The sequence below is a fragment of the Volvox carteri genome (genome assembly GCF_000143455.1).
Source record: "Volvox carteri f. nagariensis unplaced genomic scaffold VOLCAscaffold_4, whole genome shotgun sequence".
Lineage (NCBI taxonomy): Eukaryota > Viridiplantae > Chlorophyta > Chlorophyceae > Chlamydomonadales > Volvocaceae > Volvox > Volvox carteri.
Window position 1 is genome coordinate 121,187 of NW_003307547.1, and position 21,222 is coordinate 142,408.

At 55.6% G+C, this 21,222-nt stretch overlaps 2 protein-coding genes across 2 annotated transcripts in view; both read left to right on the forward strand.

The window, feature by feature from the left end:
• Window positions 1–7,405: 7,405 nt before the first annotated feature.
• On the forward strand, window positions 7,406–9,076 carry VOLCADRAFT_56392 (uncharacterized protein; the record flags this gene model as incomplete). Its single annotated transcript, XM_002946637.1, has 4 exons — window positions 7,406–7,576; window positions 8,201–8,301; window positions 8,680–8,743; window positions 8,849–9,076. Coding segments are annotated over 4 exons (564 nt in total), but the record flags the coding sequence as incomplete, so codon positions are not given.
• A 343-nt stretch (window positions 9,077–9,419) lies between these two features.
• VOLCADRAFT_120333 (uncharacterized protein) overlaps window positions 9,420–21,222 on the forward strand; it is a gene marked incomplete at both ends in the record, with an annotated part of 20,369 nt that continues 8,566 nt past the window's right edge. Inside the window, 15 exons of the mRNA XM_002946638.1 lie at window positions 9,420–9,501; window positions 9,723–9,798; window positions 9,889–9,967; window positions 10,222–10,434; window positions 10,568–10,702; window positions 10,883–11,053; window positions 12,034–12,169; window positions 12,596–12,621; window positions 12,808–12,886; window positions 13,166–13,898; window positions 16,318–16,396; window positions 17,315–17,500; window positions 18,020–18,035; window positions 19,321–20,068; window positions 20,466–20,729. Of these exons, the coding sequence (XP_002946684.1) occupies window positions 9,420–9,501; window positions 9,723–9,798; window positions 9,889–9,967; window positions 10,222–10,434; window positions 10,568–10,702; window positions 10,883–11,053; window positions 12,034–12,169; window positions 12,596–12,621; window positions 12,808–12,886; window positions 13,166–13,898; window positions 16,318–16,396; window positions 17,315–17,500; window positions 18,020–18,035; window positions 19,321–20,068; window positions 20,466–20,729 (3,023 nt within the window). The remainder of the gene's footprint in view (window positions 9,502–9,722; window positions 9,799–9,888; window positions 9,968–10,221; window positions 10,435–10,567; window positions 10,703–10,882; window positions 11,054–12,033; window positions 12,170–12,595; window positions 12,622–12,807; window positions 12,887–13,165; window positions 13,899–16,317; window positions 16,397–17,314; window positions 17,501–18,019; window positions 18,036–19,320; window positions 20,069–20,465; window positions 20,730–21,222) is intronic.

Below are 21,222 nucleotides of genomic sequence, written 5' to 3' on the forward strand. Positions count from 1 at the left end.
CGTATGGGCGCCAACTTTGAAGCTCGTTGGGTGTGCTTTTGAACGACGCGCTATGCAAGTATACGTGACGAACCGAAATGCCCCACTCTTCGGATGAAAAAAAAGGCAACAAACGCACAAATAGCCCTAGAAGCGAGGACTGCAACATAGCGAAAGTACAGAAGAGCGAAATACGGACAGCGGCGAGACAAGAGCGGCCACGGAAGCCATGGGTGAATCACCGGTCACCCTAGAGTCCCTTATGACTTTCATAAAGTCAGAATTCGAACGCTTTAACCAGAACTGGCAGCAGCAGCTGGGAAGGTGGAACAGATGAAGGGACAGCTCAAGAAGGAGCTAAAAGAGGAGATCGTGGGGAAGCTTCTGCAGGCAGATCAAACTGAGAAGCTCTTCCGCCTGGGTCGGCTCCTGGTGCAGACAAAGCCCTCGCTCGTCTAGCAGCTACCGCAGAAGTTGAAGCAGTCACTCCGCGCAAGAAACCAGTACGCGGAGATAGGGGTCGATAGCTCACCGCGGCTGGACACCCAGCTGCACCGACCCTCAAGCTGACAGAGGCGGGGCACTTCAAGGGCATGGCTATGGTGGACATCGTCTTCCATGCAGACAGCCGGGGGTTTGTCATCCAGGCCCTCCTACATCTACGGCGCCAGCTGGGAGCCAACGCTAACAACTTCATCATTCAGGACTCGCTGATGAAGCGGGGCCTGGAGCTGAAGGCACAGCAGACAGCCACATACATTTGGCTACACGACACTGAGAAATGCGACGTCCGCTGGGTACACGGTGTTGACATAGTGGTGAAGAACAATGGGACATGGCAGCCATACACTGGACCGTGGCAGCCAAGCCATGCACCGAACGGCAACGGTTTAGCAACGGGAGCAAATGCGACATCTATCGGTGGTGCAACTGGAGCGGGTGGAAGCAGAGGCAGCAGGCGAGCGTAAAGAGGCAGCGACCACGGGTGAGAGCAGGATGGTCCCCCGGGAGGGGCACCCCCCTCCCCGGGGGGTACAACAATGGACACCGCCCAGGACGCCTAGGAAGCCAACCGGAGGTATGAACCGCTTCATATAGTCCAATGGAATATACATGGTGTGACCGACTGGAAACTGGAGCAGCGTGAACTACTTCGACTCGCCTTGTGTTACGACATTGTTGTACTTACTGAAACGCACGGGTCACTTGTGGATAGGCTATCTCGGCTGATACCTAATGGGTCATGCTGCTATCTTGCTGGGAAGTCTAGAGAACGGGGGGGTGTTTGTGTATGGGTGCATCAGCGGATCACGCGTCATGTTACTCACTGCACATCGACAGACGCACCAAGAGGCATGAACAGTGTTTGGCTGAGACTTCACGGTGAAGCCCTGAATTTTGGAGGAAATGGTTTGGTCATTGGCGCCTGTTACACTGCACCGCTCGGATCTCAGGCTTACTCAGCAAACAGACTCAGACCACAGGATAGTGTAACACGACGCGTCATGGACAGGGTGTGGACGCTGGTGAGACGATATCAGCAACCTGGGGACGAGGTTTCGTTGATGGGGGACCTAAACTCCAGGGTAGTGGAGATCCGTGAACTGCCAGATGTTGATGGGGATGCCGAGTTAGCGGATCATGTTCAGGCTGAGCTGGGGCAAGCCAACCTATTGCGTTCTATTCTGCCACTCCTTTCAGAAGACAAAACCGATAATGTGTTCGGAAGGGCCCTGGCTACCTTGTGTCAGGAAATGGAGTTGGTTGTTTTTAACGGGCGTGTCCAGGGAGATTTGCAAGGGGTGTGTACTTTTTTGAGTCCGAGGGGGAACGGCAGCAGCATGATTGATCTCTTCGTAGCATCACCCGCCCTTTTCTTCAAGTCGAACCAATTGCATGTGCTAGACATTCCTGTCACACTCACTGGCGAGAGTGTGGGTAGCCTCATGAGCGACCACTGCCCAGTGTCGCTCGAGTTGGGGGTGCTGCATGAGGGTGTCAACCCAACAAGAAGGGACAAATTTATGACACGTTTTGATGTCCAACACAAAGGCCGGTACGAGAGCATGTTTGCTGCTGCTGATGCCCCCGCTGTGTGGCGCATTTCAGATGCTGCTAGCAAACTTGGAGGCGAACTTGACAGCACCGTGTTTGTTGAAGTACTCACCCCAGCCTGTTCATCAGCTTGGAGAGGGCTTTTTGCAAACAGTGCCCGGCATCCAAGCGTGTGAGGGAAGAAAAGGATGCGCCCTGGTGGACCCAGGAATGCGCAGCGGCACACAGCGACATGCTGCTACAGAAGGCACATATGAGGGCACAGGGATTACTTGCTGATGAACAGGCGCTGCATATCTTTACACTCCTGTGCTCACGCTACCAGAGGATTAGGAAGGAGGCAATGGCTGCCCATCGTGTGTCGCATTTTACTACGTTTCTTGAGGAATGCAAAGGGAATCCGCGTGCATTGTGGCGGCAACTCAACCAGGGGGTGACACCTGATTGCCCAATACGTGACGTCAACAGCTGGCGTGACTATTTTGATGCACTATACAACGACGAGATCAACGCTTTTAATGAGGTTAGAGCGGATTGCATGATGAACCTCGTAAATGGGTGCTCACTTACAATACCGCGCAGCTGGGCTGGTGAGAGCTGTTTAGCCCGAAATCAGAGAGTAGCTGCTGCAGTGGCCCTCAGCATCCCGTTTACCTTGGCAGAGGTCATCGCTGCACTAAAAGTGCTGGGCAACAATAAATCCCCTGGACTTGAAAGCGCCCCTGCTGAGTGCTATAAGTATGCCACCAGGAAGGTGGGTGAAAAGGAAGAGGTGGTGCTTGCACCTCATCTGCTGTGTTTGTTGGAACATATCCGGTCGACTGGGGATTACCCAAGGCAGTTCGAGATATCCGCCCTCACACCCATCCACAAGAAGGGTGACACCATGGATCCTAGAAACTACCGGGGGCTTGCCGTCGGTGGGGCTTTGTCTAAGCTTTACACGTTATTGCTTGACCGGAGGCTAAAGGCCTGGGGGGAACATTGTGGTGTGTGGAGCCCTTATCAGGGTGGCTTTCGGCCACGGTGCGGCACCACTCAGAATTTGTTCTTGGTGCAACACCTCACAGACCGATGCCGTAAGGATTTTGTTAACGTCCCGGGACAAGCGTTGTTTGTTTGCCAGATTGATTTTGAGAAAGCATTTGACCGGGTTAATCGAGAGCTGCTCTGGGTTAGACTTGAGGAACGAGGAGTCATGGGTTCTGCGTTAGATGTCATTCGTTTATGTTGCTGGGCTTTGGAGGCGAACAGAGCACGAAGGGGCAAGTACCATGTTCCCAGGGGGCAGCGGTTTTGCCACTGTTGTGGTCCTAATAGCCGAATTGAGGATGAAAAACACGTGTTATTGGAATGCCCAGCCTATAATGATATTTGTGCTGAAGAGGGATTCGATCATCAACAGAGTATGTTGGAGGCCATGCAATGGGAACCCGCACGCCTGGCGAGGATGTTGGAACGTATGTGGGCTCACCGAAACTCAATTACCCCCTTTGGACGCTAGTCTGGGCTGATGTGCGGTGTTTTTTTTTCCTTTTCTCCGTGGCTTTTAGGCGTTGTAGTATTGCCCTTGGGCCTTCGGCTCGTATGGGTAGTCTTACAGGTATGGGGTCACGCACCCCCAACCATGTAACACACACACACACACAGATGTCATTAAGTGCTGCTACAATCAGGTGGAAATGCGAGTCCAGGTAAATGGAGCGAAAGGAGAGGTGATTCCCTCCACCCAAGGGGTCAAGCAGGGTTGCCCAATGAGCCCCACGCTCTTCGTTTTTTTGTCGAAGGTTTTGCAGATTACATTGACACCCTAGACGTCGCACTTCCTGACGCCATGGCGGCCCATGACACCCCTAGCGTTAAAGGACGTCGAGTGTCCCTATCTCTCTATGCTGATGACTTGAGCCTATATGCGATGTCATTGAGACGGTTGATGAGCTTACTACGGGCACTGCAGGAGTGGTCAGAGGCTTTCGGTCTCACTGTCAACGTGCAAAAGTGTGAGTTATTGTTTTTTCACCCCAATGGTCAGGTTAGAAGGCAGGTCTATGCTCTCAGCGGATATAACCTGGTCACCATGCGCGTACCTGAAGAGGGGCTACCGATGTTCCGACCAGGCTCGGGTTTTGTGTCTTGCACGGATGAGCTGTTCTCGGCTAGCCAACGGGCCATGTTCACTCTGCGCAACAAGTTGCACCGGCAGGGTCTGCTGCTACCTAGCGTCGGCATGAAGTGTTTTAATGCGCAAGTGTGTTCTGTCTTATCATATGGCTCGCAGGTGTGGGGGCCTGACCAGGTTCTCGCGATGCTGGAAAAGGGCTATACGAGGCACCGCGATCTTGCTATTTCGATGTGGCCAATGGTCAAGCTCCAAATCCTTTTCATGAAACAATTGGTAGGGACTTCTGTACCACCCCTCCAGCTTTTGTTTCTGGAGCTAGGGCAGATGCCGCTACAGCTGCACTGGGCTGAATCCGTATTTCGCTTCTGGAATAGCTTGGTGGAGGACACTAGTAGCGTATACCACAGCGCCTTTCGTAAGGAAATTCGTTTGGCGTTAGTAACGAATTTGCAGTTCGATGGTTGGGGATCCAAATTCATTCGTATCCTTAACCACCTAGAACATGACTGGGGTGAGGCATCAGTCGGGTGAGGCATTGATATGAGGGTTAGACGTTACTCGGCCTGCAAGCTTGATGTCGAAGCGCTGATGGACACCCTTAGGGCGCGTGTCAACGATGATTGGGCGAATGATAGGCTGGCTGCGGACCCTAGAGTTTTCGCTACGGACGGTAGGAAGCCCGGCGTGAAGATGTGCCGTCATAAGCACTGGATGGGGCCACCGAAGCCGTACGCGGGTTATATCCCCCCGGCGCATCATCGTGCCCTAATCCGTTTTCGTTTGTGTGTCTCCGACTTGGCGGTTAACAGTGAGAGCAACAGGATTAGGGAGCATCGCGTGTGTGCTGTGTGTTGTAGCAATGGAGCGAGAAACATTTTTTGGTAGAATGTCCGGCGATTGTGTCTGCACGTCAGAAGCTATGGGACCTCGGTGTGCCCGTCAACGCGGATATCCGTGATATCATGCAAGTGGATGATCAGCGCGGTCTTGCAAAGGCAATTTTTGAGATGTTCCGCTCCCGGCATGAGCACCTAGCTACCTAATTTTCTCGGCGATAACAGGCAATTGTGTTGTCAGGGTCAAATTGACGCTTTTCTTTTTCATAAACACTCGACTTCTTCTCGCGTAAACCTTTCTTTTTCTGTTTGTTTGTTTGTTTGTTTCGTTTACTTTCCCTCTTTTTTTCCCTATCGACGGCGCTGTCAAAGGGGTTCATGAGCCTCCGGGTTCGTTTGGGCCGTACGAGCTCGCTGAAGCTTGTAACATCCGTCCATCCATCCGCCTACAGCATAATTAAAAGTTACACCCGTCCTTATTGGCAATGACACTCATAAACGCTATCGTCTGTGCTTGTGTCCTCGTATGGATGCATGTTGCAAGCTTCAGCTGAGCTCGTACGGTTCAGGCGAACCCGAAGGCTCATGGACCGCTTCAATCGCACACGAAAAGCTTATTCTGTCCTTGTTGCTGACTCGCTGTCAGTATAGCCAAAGTTATTATTCAACGGTCAACCGCTCAGTCGTGGTTGACTCCAATGTTCACTGCCGGGCGGTGGCATAATGATACGCTGGAAGATCTTTTGCGTCACAACCACCATTCTAGATGTTATAACCAGGCAACAACAATAGCACTAGAAGATCATCGTCATATCATAAACGGCCGGACATAAATATTTGCAAAAAAGCTGCAATAGTAAACACTACAAGTAACTAATCCCATTGAATTACAGGTCCTTATTCTGATATTCTGAAATTGACTAGTGATTTATCAGCTACAAGCACGGTTAATTGGGTCCTATCCATGCTTCTTGCGCGCATTTCTGTCAGCCATTTGCCACAACACACATACCCGGCTCAACCTGTTGACCTCTATTCTGTTAAAGTTTTGACTCTTGGACGACGGGCCACCAGCAAGCGCCATGCTTCGGCGGCGGTCCCAGCTGGACGGGCCAATGCTGCTGCTGCAGAAAAAGACGTGGGAAAGGCGAAAACTTGGGGCATTGAAGAGTTCGGATCTCTCCAGGCGAGTAAACGTAAAGCTTGTGCTTTTGTCGGGTATCCGCCGTTGTACCGCACAGAGAAGTACGAATAAGTTATCGCAAGTCAAGGGCTTATACGCAAAGCAACGTCCGAGCTAAGCCGTCTCGAGCAGCTCAATTCCGCGGGGCCCTTACCCTTCCCACTTTATCCAACCAACCTTGAACGCACTGGTCGCCGCATGCCCCTCCATCCCGCCATCGCACCTGACATGCTTAACTCCCCGTTCACAAGCCATTCCCACAACTTCCCCTCGCCCTTCCATTACCAACTCCCTACTTCTCTCGCAGAAAAATGCCTCTACCCGACTTCACCGCTTCTACGTACCTCAACCTCTGGGTCCAACGACCAAACCGCCCTCCCTGGAGTCACTCCTGAGCCCCACTTCCCCCGAAACACCGGCCGCCGTCAAGCCGCCGCTCCCACTCCGTGCTCCCGCAAGCGTGTCCGCAACTGCATCCCCACCTCCCACCGCGTCCGCTCCCGGAATCACAACGGCCTCGGTGCCCGGCGGTCACGTGTCCCCCGCCTCCGTCGTCCTGGAAGGTGAGGAGGCGCGCCATGCAGCTCGCGCCCTTCGCCTCCAGCTCGGTGACTGCGTGGAGCTGTGCGATGGGCGGGGCAACCTGCTGCGCGGAGTGGTGTCGGGCTCGGACAAGCAGCGAATGTGGGTGAGTGCTGCCGGGCAGAGCTTTCTTGATGGTGGTGGATTGGGGTCAGGGTGAGGGTGAGGTGGTTGAGGGTGAGGGGGTGAGGGTGAGGGGGTGTGGACTAGGGTGGATCCGTACCCTGCACGTGGCTTTCCCGTTCCCGGGGGAGGGCGCCTCCCTGGATCCCGCGTCCGTCTCCGCGACCGCTGTGGGGGCTCCGCTGGCGTCAAGTGGACGGACAGAGACAGACAGACAGACAGATAGACAGACGGATAGGCAGCAGACAGATGGACTGGGGCGCCCCATCCAGAAGGTATGTAACCTTGAGGTGTGGAAGTGCGCTCTCCGTAGCCCCCGTTCAATCGTTGAGGCTTGAATCTTGAATCTTAAATCTTAACTCAACTTTCTGGCACCCCCCCCCCTCGGGTTGAGGATGTCGTGAGGTGAAGGAGAAGGGGGAGGAAGGTGCGGGAGTGAGATTGTGCCTGCCACTGTGTCCTCTCCGTTTTGCCGTACAGGTGGCGCCCGATGGGCCAGTCGTACACGTACCGTGGCGTGGCAGCCGTTGGGTAGTGGCGGTTGCATGTACGACGCTCAAGGGGGGCCGTGCTGAGTGGCTTGTGGAGAAGCTAACCGAGCTGGGCGCATTTATGATGATCCCTCTGGTAACGGAGCGATCTCAGGTAGGCATGACCGGCCGGGGATGTACCGCCTTCTTCCCCAATCGCATTTCGGTTCGTTTCGGTTCGTTGCGTTTGATTGCGCTTGTTCCGTTGCATGTTTTCCGTTGGGACGGATCTGCATCACAGGTCAAACAGGTGACACGCATTCCAATATGCCGAGACACATAACTGGTTTCGAGCTCAAGGGCGTTTCCGTATCCTCCGCCCGGCTGCCCACCACGACGTTCACCGTGACATTCCGCAGTCCGTCCCGAACTGTGGGCTATCTATGCAGCTCATGACCCCGTTGGCCACGATACGCCACACACCTCCATGTAGCAGTGTTTTTTGTTTAACATACTGCTAGCACATACATACATACATACATACATACATACATACATACATACATACATACATACATACATACATACATACATACATACATACATACATACATACATATCACATACATATCGGTAGCTCAACATCACCATTGGTATCATTTCCATAGCTGTCAGCACTGTCCCAATACTAGAAGAGACATAGCGGACTGAAGTCACTGAATGGCTGCAGGCGAGCGGCAAGGCGAAGTTTCGAACCCGTGGGTCCTCCAACGCGCGCAACAGCGACGGCGGCGGCAGTGCAGCGGCGGCCGTAGACGGCGGTGCCGACACGGCCGATGGCGACTACCAGCCTGGGCGCCTCGAGCGGGTCGCTATTGCGGCGACCAAGCAAAGCCTCCGCCCCCACGTGCTCCACCTGGCGCCGCCCACTGCCCTGGCGGATGTGTTGCCGTTAGTGCAGAGGTGCACGGGCCGCAGCAGCAGTAGCAGTAGCAGTAGCGGCAATAGCAGTACTGGCAGCTACTGTGGCGGCAGCGACGGTGATGATGACGGCCCGGGAAGGGCGGCTCCAAGGACCGCGACACACATCGCGTCCCGGAGCTCAAAGCCGCATTTTCCTGCTGCTGCTGGTGGTGTTGGTGGTGTTGGTGGTGGTGTTGGTGGTGTTGGTGGTGGTGTTGGTGGTGTTGGTGGTGGGCAGCCGGAGGCTGGTGAGAAACCCGCATCGGTGGGGCCCTCTCCGGGGCGAGGTGGGGAATGCCGGGAAAGGCTAGGGGATGGAACGTTGATGGCGACGGCGGCAGAGGCCACTGCCAGCGGCAGCGGCAGTGATGACGGCGGCGGCGAAAGCTTCTGTCTCATAGCGGTGGCCGGCGCGCCCCCGCTGGCAACGGTACTCGGGAGTTTGCTGCGGCGCGCTACACCGGCGGCGGGGTCGTTATCGGTTCTAGGGGATAATACCCTCACGGGTGGTGGCCCGCAAGGGCCCGTGCGGAAGCGCGGGTGTGATGCGGCGGGGGAGTCTGAGGGCCCGCTGCGGGTGCTGTTCATCGGTCCGGAGGGCGACTTCACGCCGGCTGAGCTGGCAGCGCTTGTGCAAGCGGGTGCGAGGCCTGTGGGGCTGGGGACGAATCGGCTGCGGACGGAAACCGCAGCTATTGGCTTGCTTGCAGCATGTTTGTTGACGGAGGATGAGGGCGCTGAGGATGAGCTGCGTTGGGCGTAAAGGGATGGGGCGGCAGCTGTGCGAGGAGGATTGTATTTTGCAGATTGGGTCACGGGCGGGCGGGCGTTTTCCGTTGCACTGCGTCTAACGGAAGGGGCTGCTTGCAAACAATGCCAACTGGAGTTGGCGTGTGTTCTTCTGGTACAAGAAACATGTTTCTCCCTGTGCGATGGCAGAAGTGGGAAGTTCCTTTTAAGGCATCTTCGACTTTCGTGGCACCCTACCCTCAGGTGTCCGTAAACTGTGCACATCGTCTTATCCTTGTCATTAAACAACAAATAATAAGACATAATAGATGTACATCAGAGCGTAAGGATCTGTATAGTTGAGGCGCTACTGAAGAATGTCTACCGAGGAGCACCAGGTCAACCTGTATGCTCGTTACGAACAGCGGCTGCTATCGGGGAGTCTCTCAAGGCCACAAGGTATGCTATTAAGTTGTGCCCTCTAGCAAACAGGAGCGGCGCAGGCGCCCAAGGAACCACTTATATAACTTTCAAATAGAGCTATATAATATCTCTATTCACATTATGATCAGCACAGCTGGCCCTCATGTTTGTGTTCCTAAGAGCGACCCTTGGACCATGCAAAAGTGCCAGAGCCCAAAACCCAAGCTGCGGTGCCCTGATCCCCTTCCCTTTGGCAGTGATTCCAGCAGTGGTAATTACCGGCTTCCTTGGAAGCGGCAAGACAACCCTAGTGCATCACATACTCCGCAACAGGTATATACATGTGCGCTGCGGCGGGCCGCGATGTTGTGAGAGCATGAACACAAACACCACCAACGTTACCATCCCCAACCCGCGTTACAGGGGTGACCTGCGCATCGCCGTACTAGTCAACGAAGTCGGGCAACTGGACGTTGATTCTCAGCTAGTCAACGCAAAGCAGGTCCGTCGATGGATTGAGTACATGTGGAAGCAGCTGCTCATCCCTGACGCTGCCAAACCCCCTCTTGCATTACTCCTCCCCTTCCCCCTCCCCCCATCCTCCTCCTGGCAGCAGCTTCAATCGTGTGTGGTTCGTCTTTCCCTCCTCCCCCCGGGACACACGACGCCTCCGGCTCCCTCCCCCCTCCCCCGCCCTGGTATCTCCTCCATTCGCCAGTGGTTCGTCTTACCTGCCCCGGCCTGTTGCGTCCTCAGGGCAATGCCGCTCTGGGTCTCCCCGCCGTGGACCTCTCCGGCGGCTGCGTGTGCTGCTCCCGAGCTGAAGACCTGGCAGAGGCGCTCAGGACACTCAGAGCGCCGCATCAGGCCGCTGCTGGTGCTGGTGCTGGTACTGCCGCCGGGACTCGAGGGGGCTGGGGCCTCGGAGGCTGCTCCTCTTCTGCGCCTTGCGACTACCTGCTCGTTGAGGTGAGCGGGCTGTAGAGGATGAGCGGGTGTGGGGCTCCTCTTCGTCTTCCGCTCCCCAGGTGTCTTTGGTACAGGCTGCCGTACATTTGCGATTTGGCCTCCCGCACTTCCCCTCTCTTACCCGAGCGGGCAGACGTCGGGGGCTGCTGATGCGGGCCCCCTGGCGGAGGCGCTGGTGGCGGGTGGCTTCCGACTGGATGCGGTGGTGGCGGTGGTGGATGCGGAGGCGGGCAGGGAGGCGCTCGCGCTCCCGGTGGGCCGGGCACAGGTGAGAGGGTGGGGAGTGGATGGCTCGGGTGGAGGAGGGGCCGGCCTCAGGTGCGCCCTTAGCTACCGGTTTTGCAGTACTCCTACTGTGTGCGTGTCGTACGGGATTGCTCGTCCAACTTCCGTGCATGCGGTTGTAGTGATGTGTTGTCCGTTTGTTGTGCTACATGTATGGCTGTAGATCACCAGCGCGGACGTGGTGGTGCTGAACAAGTGTGATCTTGTGTCGCCCGGGATGGGGCCGGGGCAAGGCGGAGGTGGAGGTGGTGGTTTAGGAGCGCTGGCGGACATGGAAGACTTGATTGCGGAGATGGCGCCGGGAGTACGGATTGTACGAGCGCGGTACGGCGAGGTAAGAGTTGCACACCGCATCCCTTCGTTTTTGCGTAATCCTGTTTTGTTTAGTTTTTCCTCTTTGGCGCTGTCAAAGCGGTTCATGAGCCTTCGGGTTTGTCTGAGCCGTACGAGCTTGCGGAAGCTTGCAACATGCATCCCTCCCTCCCTCCCTCCCTCCCTCCCTCCTTTGTGTTTGTCTCGCTATCCAGCTGTCTCAGCTGTCTACATTGTATGCGTACTAGGGCCCCTGCCAGGTCATATCATAGGTTCATAGCTGAACCCAGCACAGCGTAGCATAGCACAGCACAGCTTGGGATGTGGTTTAGCACAAGGGCGAAAGGGATCAGAGAAGACGTGTGCCTTGGGGACGTGTATACGACAATACTCACCCCCCGACGTAGATTTGAAGAGCCTCTCTCTTCCCCTGCTTTACTGCTGGTTCCCCTAGTATTGATTTGTCAAGAGCTGTTTGCGACGGCCGTTCGTTGTTTTTGCTGCCTTGTTAGGACGGCCGTTCGTTGTTTCTGTTGCCTTGTTAGGACGGCCGTTCGTTGTTTTTGCTGCCTTGTTAGGACGGCCGTTCGTTGTTTCTGTTGCCTTGTTAGGACGGCCGTTCGTTGTTTCTGTTGCCTTGTTAGGACGGCCGTTCGTTATTTTTGTTGCTTTGTTAGGACGACCGTTCGTCGTAAGTCGCAGCCGAAGTTGAAGTTGCAGCTTCCTTTCCTGTTGCTTGTTTTGCATATAGGTTAGGAGGCAAGAGAGAGGAGAGAGCGATTCTGCAGGACTGGCTTTTTTCCTGCCGTCCCAGCGGCCATGTCGAGAAGTTTTGCGCCTCGGCCTGTTTCAGTCTTTTGCCGTACGAGGTTCAGTCACGTGGGTCTTCTGAGAAACGTTCTTCTCCTTTCCGCTCCGAAACCCCAACAACCATCATCATAACCACCATAACCATCATCATCTTTACCCCTAACTTTCCGGTCGTCCTCCGTTTTATCCCAGGTTCCACTGACTGCCGTACTTGACGTGGAGCCCGTGGGCCCGGGTGACGGCGACACTACCAGCGGCTTCGTGACTGCCGTAACGGCAGCGGCGCCGGCGCCGCCGACTGCGGTTAGTGGCAGCGGCGGCGACGGGGGTGGGGGCGAGGTAGAGGGCTACATGAGTCACGAGTCCGTACCCTCCCTTGTTCCAAGGGGATTTGGATCTGGATCTGTTTTCGGAGGGCCCAACCGCCTGGCATCTGGTGTGTGTGTGTGTCTGTCTGTCTGTCTGTCTGCGTTTGTCTGTCTGTCTGTCTGTCTGTCTGTGTTGTGTGACTTCTGATATGTCAGTACTGATCTACTCGCTCCTGCCGCCAGCCTAGTTGTTACCTAGCGTCACCTCGCTCCACACACAACATCCAACTATCTCACCTTATGTCAACGGTTTTCGCCAACCACCAACCACTAACCATCCGCCCGCCTCAAAAAACGCTCCATGGATTCCAAGGTGCGGGCTAACCCGCCTGCCTCACGCTGCCCTCCCTCCCCCGCCGGGGCCCTCGCCTCCCATCCGCGGCCAGGTCCCCGTACGGCTGAGGGCATGGCGGTGGGCAGTTCCCGACACACGAGGCGCCGTACACAGACCGGATCCACCAGCACCACTACTGTCCCCACCGCCATCAACCACCATCACCACAACCACCACCACAACCACCACCCGGGGTCTACTAGCCCTGGCCCAGCTACCAGTCCGACGGACCACTCCTCCCTGCACTCGGGGTTCTTCACTGAGTCGTTGCGGGTGGTGGAGGGGCCCTGCAGTCTGGGGGCGTTTGCGGCCTTCGTACTGGAGCACCTGGTTCCGGAGCCAGGTGGGGGGCTCGCCCAGCTGCCCGGGCGGGTCCTAGCGGGTTTTGGGAGTTTGGGGTTTAGAGAACTGTCCCGAGGTCTGTCGTACGTGTGGGTTCGTAAGGCCGTTCCGTCCGTCTGTATGTGCATCAGGTCGACAGGTCCCACCCTCTCTCCCACAACTCTAAAAACCTGATTTAAAGCACCGAACCCATTGAAATCCTAGAATCTAAAAATCCTATTTTAAAAATCCGGATTTTCTATTTCTCTGTGTGTGCGCGTGCATGTGTGTGTCTCTCCAGCCCTGCTGCGCAGCAAGGGCGTGTTGTGGTTCGGGGGGGAGCGGCGGCTCCACCGCTTCATCTTCCACCTCAGTGGTCGCCGCCGAGTGGACCTGGCGCAGGAGGGGCCGTGGGAGTCTCCACCTGCCTCGCAGCTGGTGCTCATAGGCACGGATGCGGCGGCAGTGAGGCGGCTGAAGGAAGCCTTCATGAAGAAGGTCGCAGTAACTGCAGCAGCAGCAACAACAACACCCGCCAGGCCATTGGCGTCCATCAAAGCGATGGATGAAGGCTTCCGACGTGGCGGGGATGCTAGTGATGAGGGGCGTCGTGAAGGTGGTGGCGGCGGTGCGGTGGTGGTGGCGGCAGAGGCGGCGGCTGCGACTGGCGGCGGGGTTTCGGAGCTGCTAGCGGCGGCGGCCGCGTGCATTGAGGCGGAGGATAGGTTGGAGCTTCTGGGCTGTGAGCTCTGGGGGGAAGTGGCGGCGGCAGCGGCTGAGGTGGCGGTGTTAGTGGAGGCGGGCGGCACGGAAGGTGGCGGCGCTAGTGGCAACGGCGGCGGCGGCGGCCGAGGACGCGGTGGTGGTGTGCTGCTGCATTTTACAACACTTGGATCACCCCTCCACGGCATCAACGCGGAGAGTCTCAACGAGGAGCTGATGCGGAGGGCCAATACGAGCGGGCGACTGCTGCTGGTGGCGGTGACGGCTCCAGGGAAGGTCAGCTCGGTCACCCACATGCAGTCCAGGGACAGGTAAGCAGCGAGATGCGATTGCATGCAACCAGATGTGCGCTGCGCCTTTTTAGCAATTTAGAAGGTTTTCTCAACCCATTTTTGAGGAAGTGCTTTATTTACTAATCTTACGAGTTAGCAGTACAAGGAAATAAGAAATAGGTTGGAAGGAGGGACGGGCGAAAGGAGAAGGAAAGGAACCGATTAAGCTTTCGGTTGCGCACTTCTGCAGGATTTTCGATTGTGAACCGCAGTAAGCTGAACGAACTTTGGGTAGCGTCGGATTCCAGACAGAATGCAAAGTTTGCGTTGACATACCGTAGTGCTACTTATAGTTCGTGATCGCTTTGTTCGGGGAGGGGTCAAAAAACTTTCTGAAAATTTGTACGTGCTCTCTGAATTTCGGGGAAGGCCGGACCAGATTTTGCGGGCATGATACAAAATTCGGGGCCCCTTCCAAAGTTTCGGGGCTTTTCAAACTGCAGCTTCCAGTCAGTCTCCCTCCACCGGGAACCCTTAGGCTCATGGTCTCTCACCATTTTCGCACTTTGGAAACGCCCTAGCAAATTCTGGACCGATCGTACAGTTCAATACCAGTGGCAACGACCTAATAACCAGCCGGCCGGGCCAATACAGTGTTTGGGTGGTTGCTACTGAAACGCCGACGTAAAAGGCATTACGACTAGGGTACGCTAGGCTCGCGCTAGCACGCTAGCAACCTCCTCGTGCTCCATTCGCTCACGCTGGGCCTCGACAACAGCATCATCAAGCCTAACTGGTGCAATCCAGCTCGGTCGCTCACCGGAGCGTTTGGTGCTAGCGGTTTCATCCCGCATTGAAGCAGGGTTGCCTGTCTTGCACGTTTTCCAGCGTTGTTCATGTCCTACGTTTATGACTATTTTTTATGTATTTAAGAGCTGATTTCCGCCTTGAAATCCTAGTTTTTGCGAAGTTTGATCGACCGGCTTCGGAGGGTACGATATTTCGGGGCTGCGGTCCCTTGGGACACCTTAGAATTTGTACGTGCTACATATTCGTGGTGCCTCCCGAATTATTGTAGCACGAACTATAAGTAGCACTACGGTATAGAAAAAGGGGCGATGAGATTGTTCAAGGCGATGGGCTGCGATGTGCGTCCAATCGTTTTGAAAACCTGTAAAACAAGAAATAAGACAGGAAGTAAAGAGTACGTGAAAGAAACAGGAAGTTACATGAGGAGCTAAAGTGTCAAGCAAGGCAACGGCCGATAGCTTCGATGGTGCCTTACAGCTGCGACGAAAAGACACGAATACGCGGCCTCGTTGGGGCGGCCTCGTGCGGTGCGGTGCTTTCCTTACATAAATCGTGGAGGCAAATGCCCAGGCAGGTGCTGGACTTGCAACTGCGTACGTTGCGGTTCCATCAGCGGCGTCTAGGTGGTTGTGAAATCCACCTCAGTCTGAGGAAGGGTGTCATTAATGAATTACGGTGTGGTCTTGCTGCGTTGGAGGGCTGGGGCGAGGCTTAGATGCGGCGAGGTGGGGATCGGGGCATTAGTGGTCGGAAGGAGGGGGAAAGAAGGAGTGCCGTGGCTTAAGGCAGATGGTGCTGCTCTTAAGCGAAAAGGCCCTGCGGCGATTTTGAAGAGCAGGCCAGAAGTTGCCATAACCGGATGAGCAGAGAGTAGGGGACCAGCGAGCAAACTGATAACGGCTTTCCGGGCGCCATCTGTTGAGGGCAAGATGCTTTGCGATGGCAAGATACATGATTCTCCCTATGCTTATGTTTCTTTTATTGGAATCGTCTAATATTATTATTTGTTAAAACCTTATGATCGTCGCATAGAGCTGTCGTTGGGAGGATTTAGAGGTCGGATGGAGTGGGGGAAGTTCTGGAATGCCAATTTTTCGGGAAAATCAGGCTGATCATGGAGGGAAAGAAATGATCATGATAACGTGCGCGAGAGGAACGTGGAGGTGTTTACGAGCCATGCGTGCACGTTTGTAGGGATTCCTAGATAATGGCAATCCTAGCGCGCAATTTGCCTCTCGGATATGCACTTTATACCTTTTGACAAATTTGGTAACAAAAAATTCTGAGTGGAAGTTGGGTGTCCTCTCGGAAACTTTCCGCTTTTCGAAGTCCTAAAGTGCCGGTAAGTCCCTGCCTTTCCGCCGGAAAGTCGCCCGACGTAGCGCCATAAACTCCGAAGTTAACAGTAACGGATTTCCTAGGGAACCTTACCTTCAAATTATGACATCCGAAATCGCAGGCGCCCTTCCTTGGCTGGCACTTCCGATTGAAAAAAGTCGCAAGTTGTAGCCCTGACAGATACCAAAATTGAAAAAAGGTGTATCTTTGCAATATACCCTGACCGACCCATATCCCCTCCTCGCGCACCCCGCCTGCTGTGCCCCTGATTTGCCGCCCGCAGGGTCCTCTCCCTCCTCCTTCCGTGCAGCCTTGCCGACGCCCAGGAGCAGGCGACACTGTGTGTGAAGAGCTTTGCGGGGCCTCTATTGCGCAAGGCCTACGCCCACGTACATAACTGCAAATGCGACCTGGCAGCGTCCATGCAGACATTTGCAACATGATGGATGTCAAGATTGGCTTTATAAATGCTTTTCAGTCGCCTTTAGGAATGGTATCGCGTTTTTGCAGGGACTACATTCGGCAGTTATTTGGCAACGTAATGCATGTCGGCCCGGATTTTTTGCGAAATATCAGAAAGTAAGCTGTAGATGCGCGAAGTAAAGATAAAAAGTTGGAATGGGCCATCTTTCCTAGCTCAATGACGCGCCAGCGTGTTCCATCAAAGAGTTCCATCGTGCATGTCGAATGTTCATTTCTGTAGCTACAGGCAGACGACACGTTGCAACACCACTTCTGTCTGCTCTTTTTTTTTCATGCGTCTTACCCGGAATATAATTTTTTTTATAAATCTGTGAGCAGGTCTCTGTACAGGATGTTACTGTAAGTCTCAGGTGTCTGACGTGGACGAGGCGAATGTAACGTATCAGGATATCCATCGGGCTTTTACCCGCGCCTTTCCCTGGAAGCCATCTGCAAGTGGAGTTTATTAAGCCTGACGAACTAAGTAAGCGGAAATTTTTCCTGCGCGGCTTGTGTCCCAAGAACGGGCACGCACCCGCCGCACAGGAAGGATACTGGGAGGTGAAGCGTCCGCTCGGCCAAAGCAGTTGACATATCACCTGTAAAGCCACCCGTGCCGGATAACACGTGGCTGACACGTAGGGCATATTTGGGAGCGCTAGCTACAGCGCCACATCTAAGATTTTCCTGCTCCGCTTCTGGTCGCAGAATACAAACCGCACAGTTGCAATGTTTCAGTATGTCGCCGAAATTTCCAAATTAATCAGAGTCTGTCCAACATAACGCCAGTGTTCAAGCAGGGCACAGGCCTTCTGCCCTCGCACACGGCTCCAAAATACGTACAGCCGCGCACCGTCGCGGGCTTGCAGTACCTGCCCAACGAAGCGCCCCTGCACTCACGCAAGATTAGCATTCATCACGCGCAACAAAAGGAGGTGCAATTCGCGAGCAGTAAAAGCTGTGGAATTGACATAGAAATGCGCTTCCGCAGCTGCGTAATACAGTTCCCCATTCAGCGGGCAGACTGGCCGGTAAGCTGACTCAGCAGGGACGTTGTGAGCCTTTTCAACGCCGGGTAGGGACTGCCGCAACAAACAGCCGTCCATCCGCTTTTTCGCCGCTTCCAGGAGTGGTTGTTTGAGAAGTGCTGGCACCAGACCCTAGGATGAACGCGGTGCATATATCACACGCTGCCGTATTTTGTCCCTTCGAACAAACATGCGCTTTTCCTTTCCTCTCGCACAGGTGGTTGGGGGGAGGTAGTTGGTGGGGTTTAGCCGGCTCGTACAACCTTTTTCCTCGCTGGTTCGCTCCCCGCTGGCTCCTGTCGCTCCCCGCTGGCGTCCCGGTACGACATCTACCATGGAGAACGCACTGCCTGGTAGACACTCGGCACAACAGATGCCTCAGTCAGAGGCTGCTGGGCGGTCCCGAAGAATGGCCTCTGTGTTGGGTTGCTTCACCCTGGGAGGCAGCGTGCAGTCCGATGATCATATGGATGAGGATGGCAGTGGCTGGGTCTCCAGCCGCACCCGTATGCCCCTCCGTAGGGCCGCATCGCAACAGGTGCGCCGCTTACCCGCCGAGCGGGCGGTGCCAAAAATGTGCACTGTGCAGCGGGCAGTTTCCAGTTTTAACCATATAAATATCAGGTTGCATGGCTGTGCTAGGGTAGTATGCGTTGCCGAAGGCCAATGTACGGTATAGCAGCAGCCTAGCAGCTTAAGGGGCTCCTAATAGGTTGAAGCAGCCCCTATACTCATACGCCTGCAACATGGCTTGCCAAATCACGGCCGAGAAACCGCGAATCCTTAAGTGTCTCGTGCCATCAGGCATACACCACCCCCCTTAGCAAAAGCAGCAGCCCCTTCATGAACTTTCCCACGCACACGAAAGGTGGACGCCAACCCAGCCGCGCCACGATTACCTCATGCTTCATATATCCACTACAGGATTTTAACGACCCTGCAGATAGACAGCAAAAGTCACTTCCCGGGCGGTGATGGCAATGGCCGTAAGAACTGCGGCCACGGCCGTGTCGGAATCGGCCTCGCACATCAGGGAGCGGTGGAGGGGTCCGCAGCAGCAGCTGCACACATCTCCATCTTGCCCCCGTCGGCCGGCCAACTGCATGCGGCGGCGGCGGCCACAGAGGGTGGCGCCTGGGGCGGCAGTGGCAGCGGGCTCGCCACTGCCGATGGCCACAGCGGCCGCTGCCGTAAAGCCGGTGGGGCCACGGGTGCACGGCTCCGGTCGTACCTTAGGGCGATGCTCACCGCCGCGCGAGTGTCGCCCAAGGCCCCGGCCCGGCCGCCGCCGCCGTCGGCCCCACCTCCGCCTCCGCCTCCGATGATGTCCGCACCAGCAATGGCGACCTCCGCACGAGCGACGGCAGCGGGCAGTCAATTTCCACATGGTTTCGGAGCGGCTGTTGACCAAGAGATCAATGGTTGCATGACTAGCACATCCGGGCCAGGTACCAGGGCCCACTGCCGGGCGAGGGACAGGGGGGTTTAGGAGAGACGTTGCGGGATTGTGGTGGTTGTCTTCCGGACAGCAGCAGGTGCAATGGAGCTTGATGCTTCGACCTGCGGCCTTTCTTGAGGCTTGCAACATTAAACATGCGCCTATCACATAGTCAGGACCGGATTTACATGAACGTTAACAGCTCAATATCTCCTTCATCACCACACGAGACTAGTACCATGACATGTCACAATTAGTACACCTCTTAGTCATTAGCTGTACCGTGTACGACATTCTCTTGCCAAGCTCTTGCATGATAGTCCACCCCCCGATATTATGTCCCCCCACATGTTGCCGCAACACTTCCTCGCCCCTCGCGGCGCAGGCGCTGCAACACACACGCTGCCGAGCGGTGCTGCGCTTCCCAGCCCCTTCCTGCTCGCCTTCACGACGCACGCCTCGGTTTCGCGGCTGTTGTCGGATGTGGGTTCAACGTCCGTTCAACCCCTTGCTGCCGGCGGCCATGCGGCCGGCGGCTGTAGCAGCTCCCCTTTGGGAACAATAGCAATGAGCAGTAGCGCCCCCAGCGGTCAACTTCATACCCATCGTGTCCTTCTCCACGGCAACCGTTCGGGTTCCGGAGCTGCTTCATATCTTGGTTCTCTCGGTTCCGGAGCCGCCGGCGGCATGCTGAGTGGGGACAGCGTGGATCACACAACGCCCCGAGACGCTCTTTTCAATCTGACGAGGCTGAACGGTACGATTGACCGCGACATCGACGGTGAGCTGTCGACGGTTGGTTCCATGAACAGTACGACACAGTATCCGCTGCCGTTTCTTGGCTCCAAAACCAGCGGCCTCATAGAGGAAGGCGGTGTTGGGTTCACCGAGTTGATGAAAGGCGCTGCCTGGTGCAATCCCGGCGCCACGACGCCGGCAATGGCAGGCGCGGGGGTGGACTCTATTATGAGCGGAGCTTGTCGTACCGTCGGCAGCGCCGACGGCACAGCCGGCGGCGACTTTTACACCGCTAGCGGCGGCGCTGGAGTGTACGGCAGTTTCCCTCTCAGCAGAGCTGTTTGTGACGCTCCTGGCACGTCGTACTATCCGCTGCTGAGCACATCTCACGTCAGGTGGGTGGTGGCCGGGTAATGGGTGGTTATGGGGGGGGTGCGTGATGTCTGCATGGGGAGTGGTGTTGGGTCACTTGCTGTGGTCGTACACATTCAACCTATTACTACCAGGTCATGCTTTCAATGGCCGTACCTGCCTCCTCCAGCGTCGTCTCCTCATATGTCCCACCGTAACAGCTCGGCTACTAGTAATGCTGCTGCTGCTAGTGGCGGCAGTGCTGCTGCTAGCAGTGCCGCTGCTGTTGCTGCTAATCGTGCTGTTACTGCGATCCTCGCACGCACTGAAAGCGGCTTCCGCGTCCGTTCGCTTTGCCTGCCTTCACGTCCTCCCTTTTCCATCCACCATTCCTTCCTTCCATGTAAGCTCCCTCCTGGCCTCGCGACGCCTCTGTCCCAGGGAAGCTGGCGGCGAAGGCCCCTACCCACCGGCTCTCCTGGACGGGTCTACTGACTTGCTGCTTCCAGCAGCTGGGGGCCCCGGGAACCCCGGAGGAGGTCGGAGCCCCGGGCGGGCTGACGGCTGGGTTCCGGCCTGTCGACACAGTGCCTCGGGTACTGGCGCCGTCCTGTCGACCCCCCCCAGCGATACGCCGATACAGCTGTCACCACTACCCAGGTTCCGACGCACCTCCTGGGGCCGCATCCGATCCCTGGGAGTCAGGTGCGCGTGTGTGTTTGTACGTATGTCGTCGTACGTATGAGTGTGTGTTACACCTCCTGGAGTTGCGTAACCCTCCAACGGTGCATGCCCCGGGGGCCCATACCTTCAGCTCTGAAGCAGTGTTTATTTTTTTGGTAATATATTACTTTTTTGGGAATAAATGGGGGTCTGAGCCTGGAAGAAATGGAATAATTGGTCAGTTGGCCGTACTGGTTCATTACTTCGGCCATAAGTCGCCCCAAATGCCTTCTCCACAGATAAAGCTGAACATCTGGAGCTTATACACTATTTATATATAAAATATTTGATGATATCACCATGAGACGGCCCGCTGTTGCATTCAACTTAGGTCAACGGGGCATTCGTTCATTCTTGACCAAAGCAAAGGGCTCAGAAAGTCCGCAGACGCAATGCCCCAAACATTTAGAAGAAGAATTAAATAATACAGAAGACAAGGATAGGCACTTCGTAGTTGCCGCTCATGAAGTCAGGA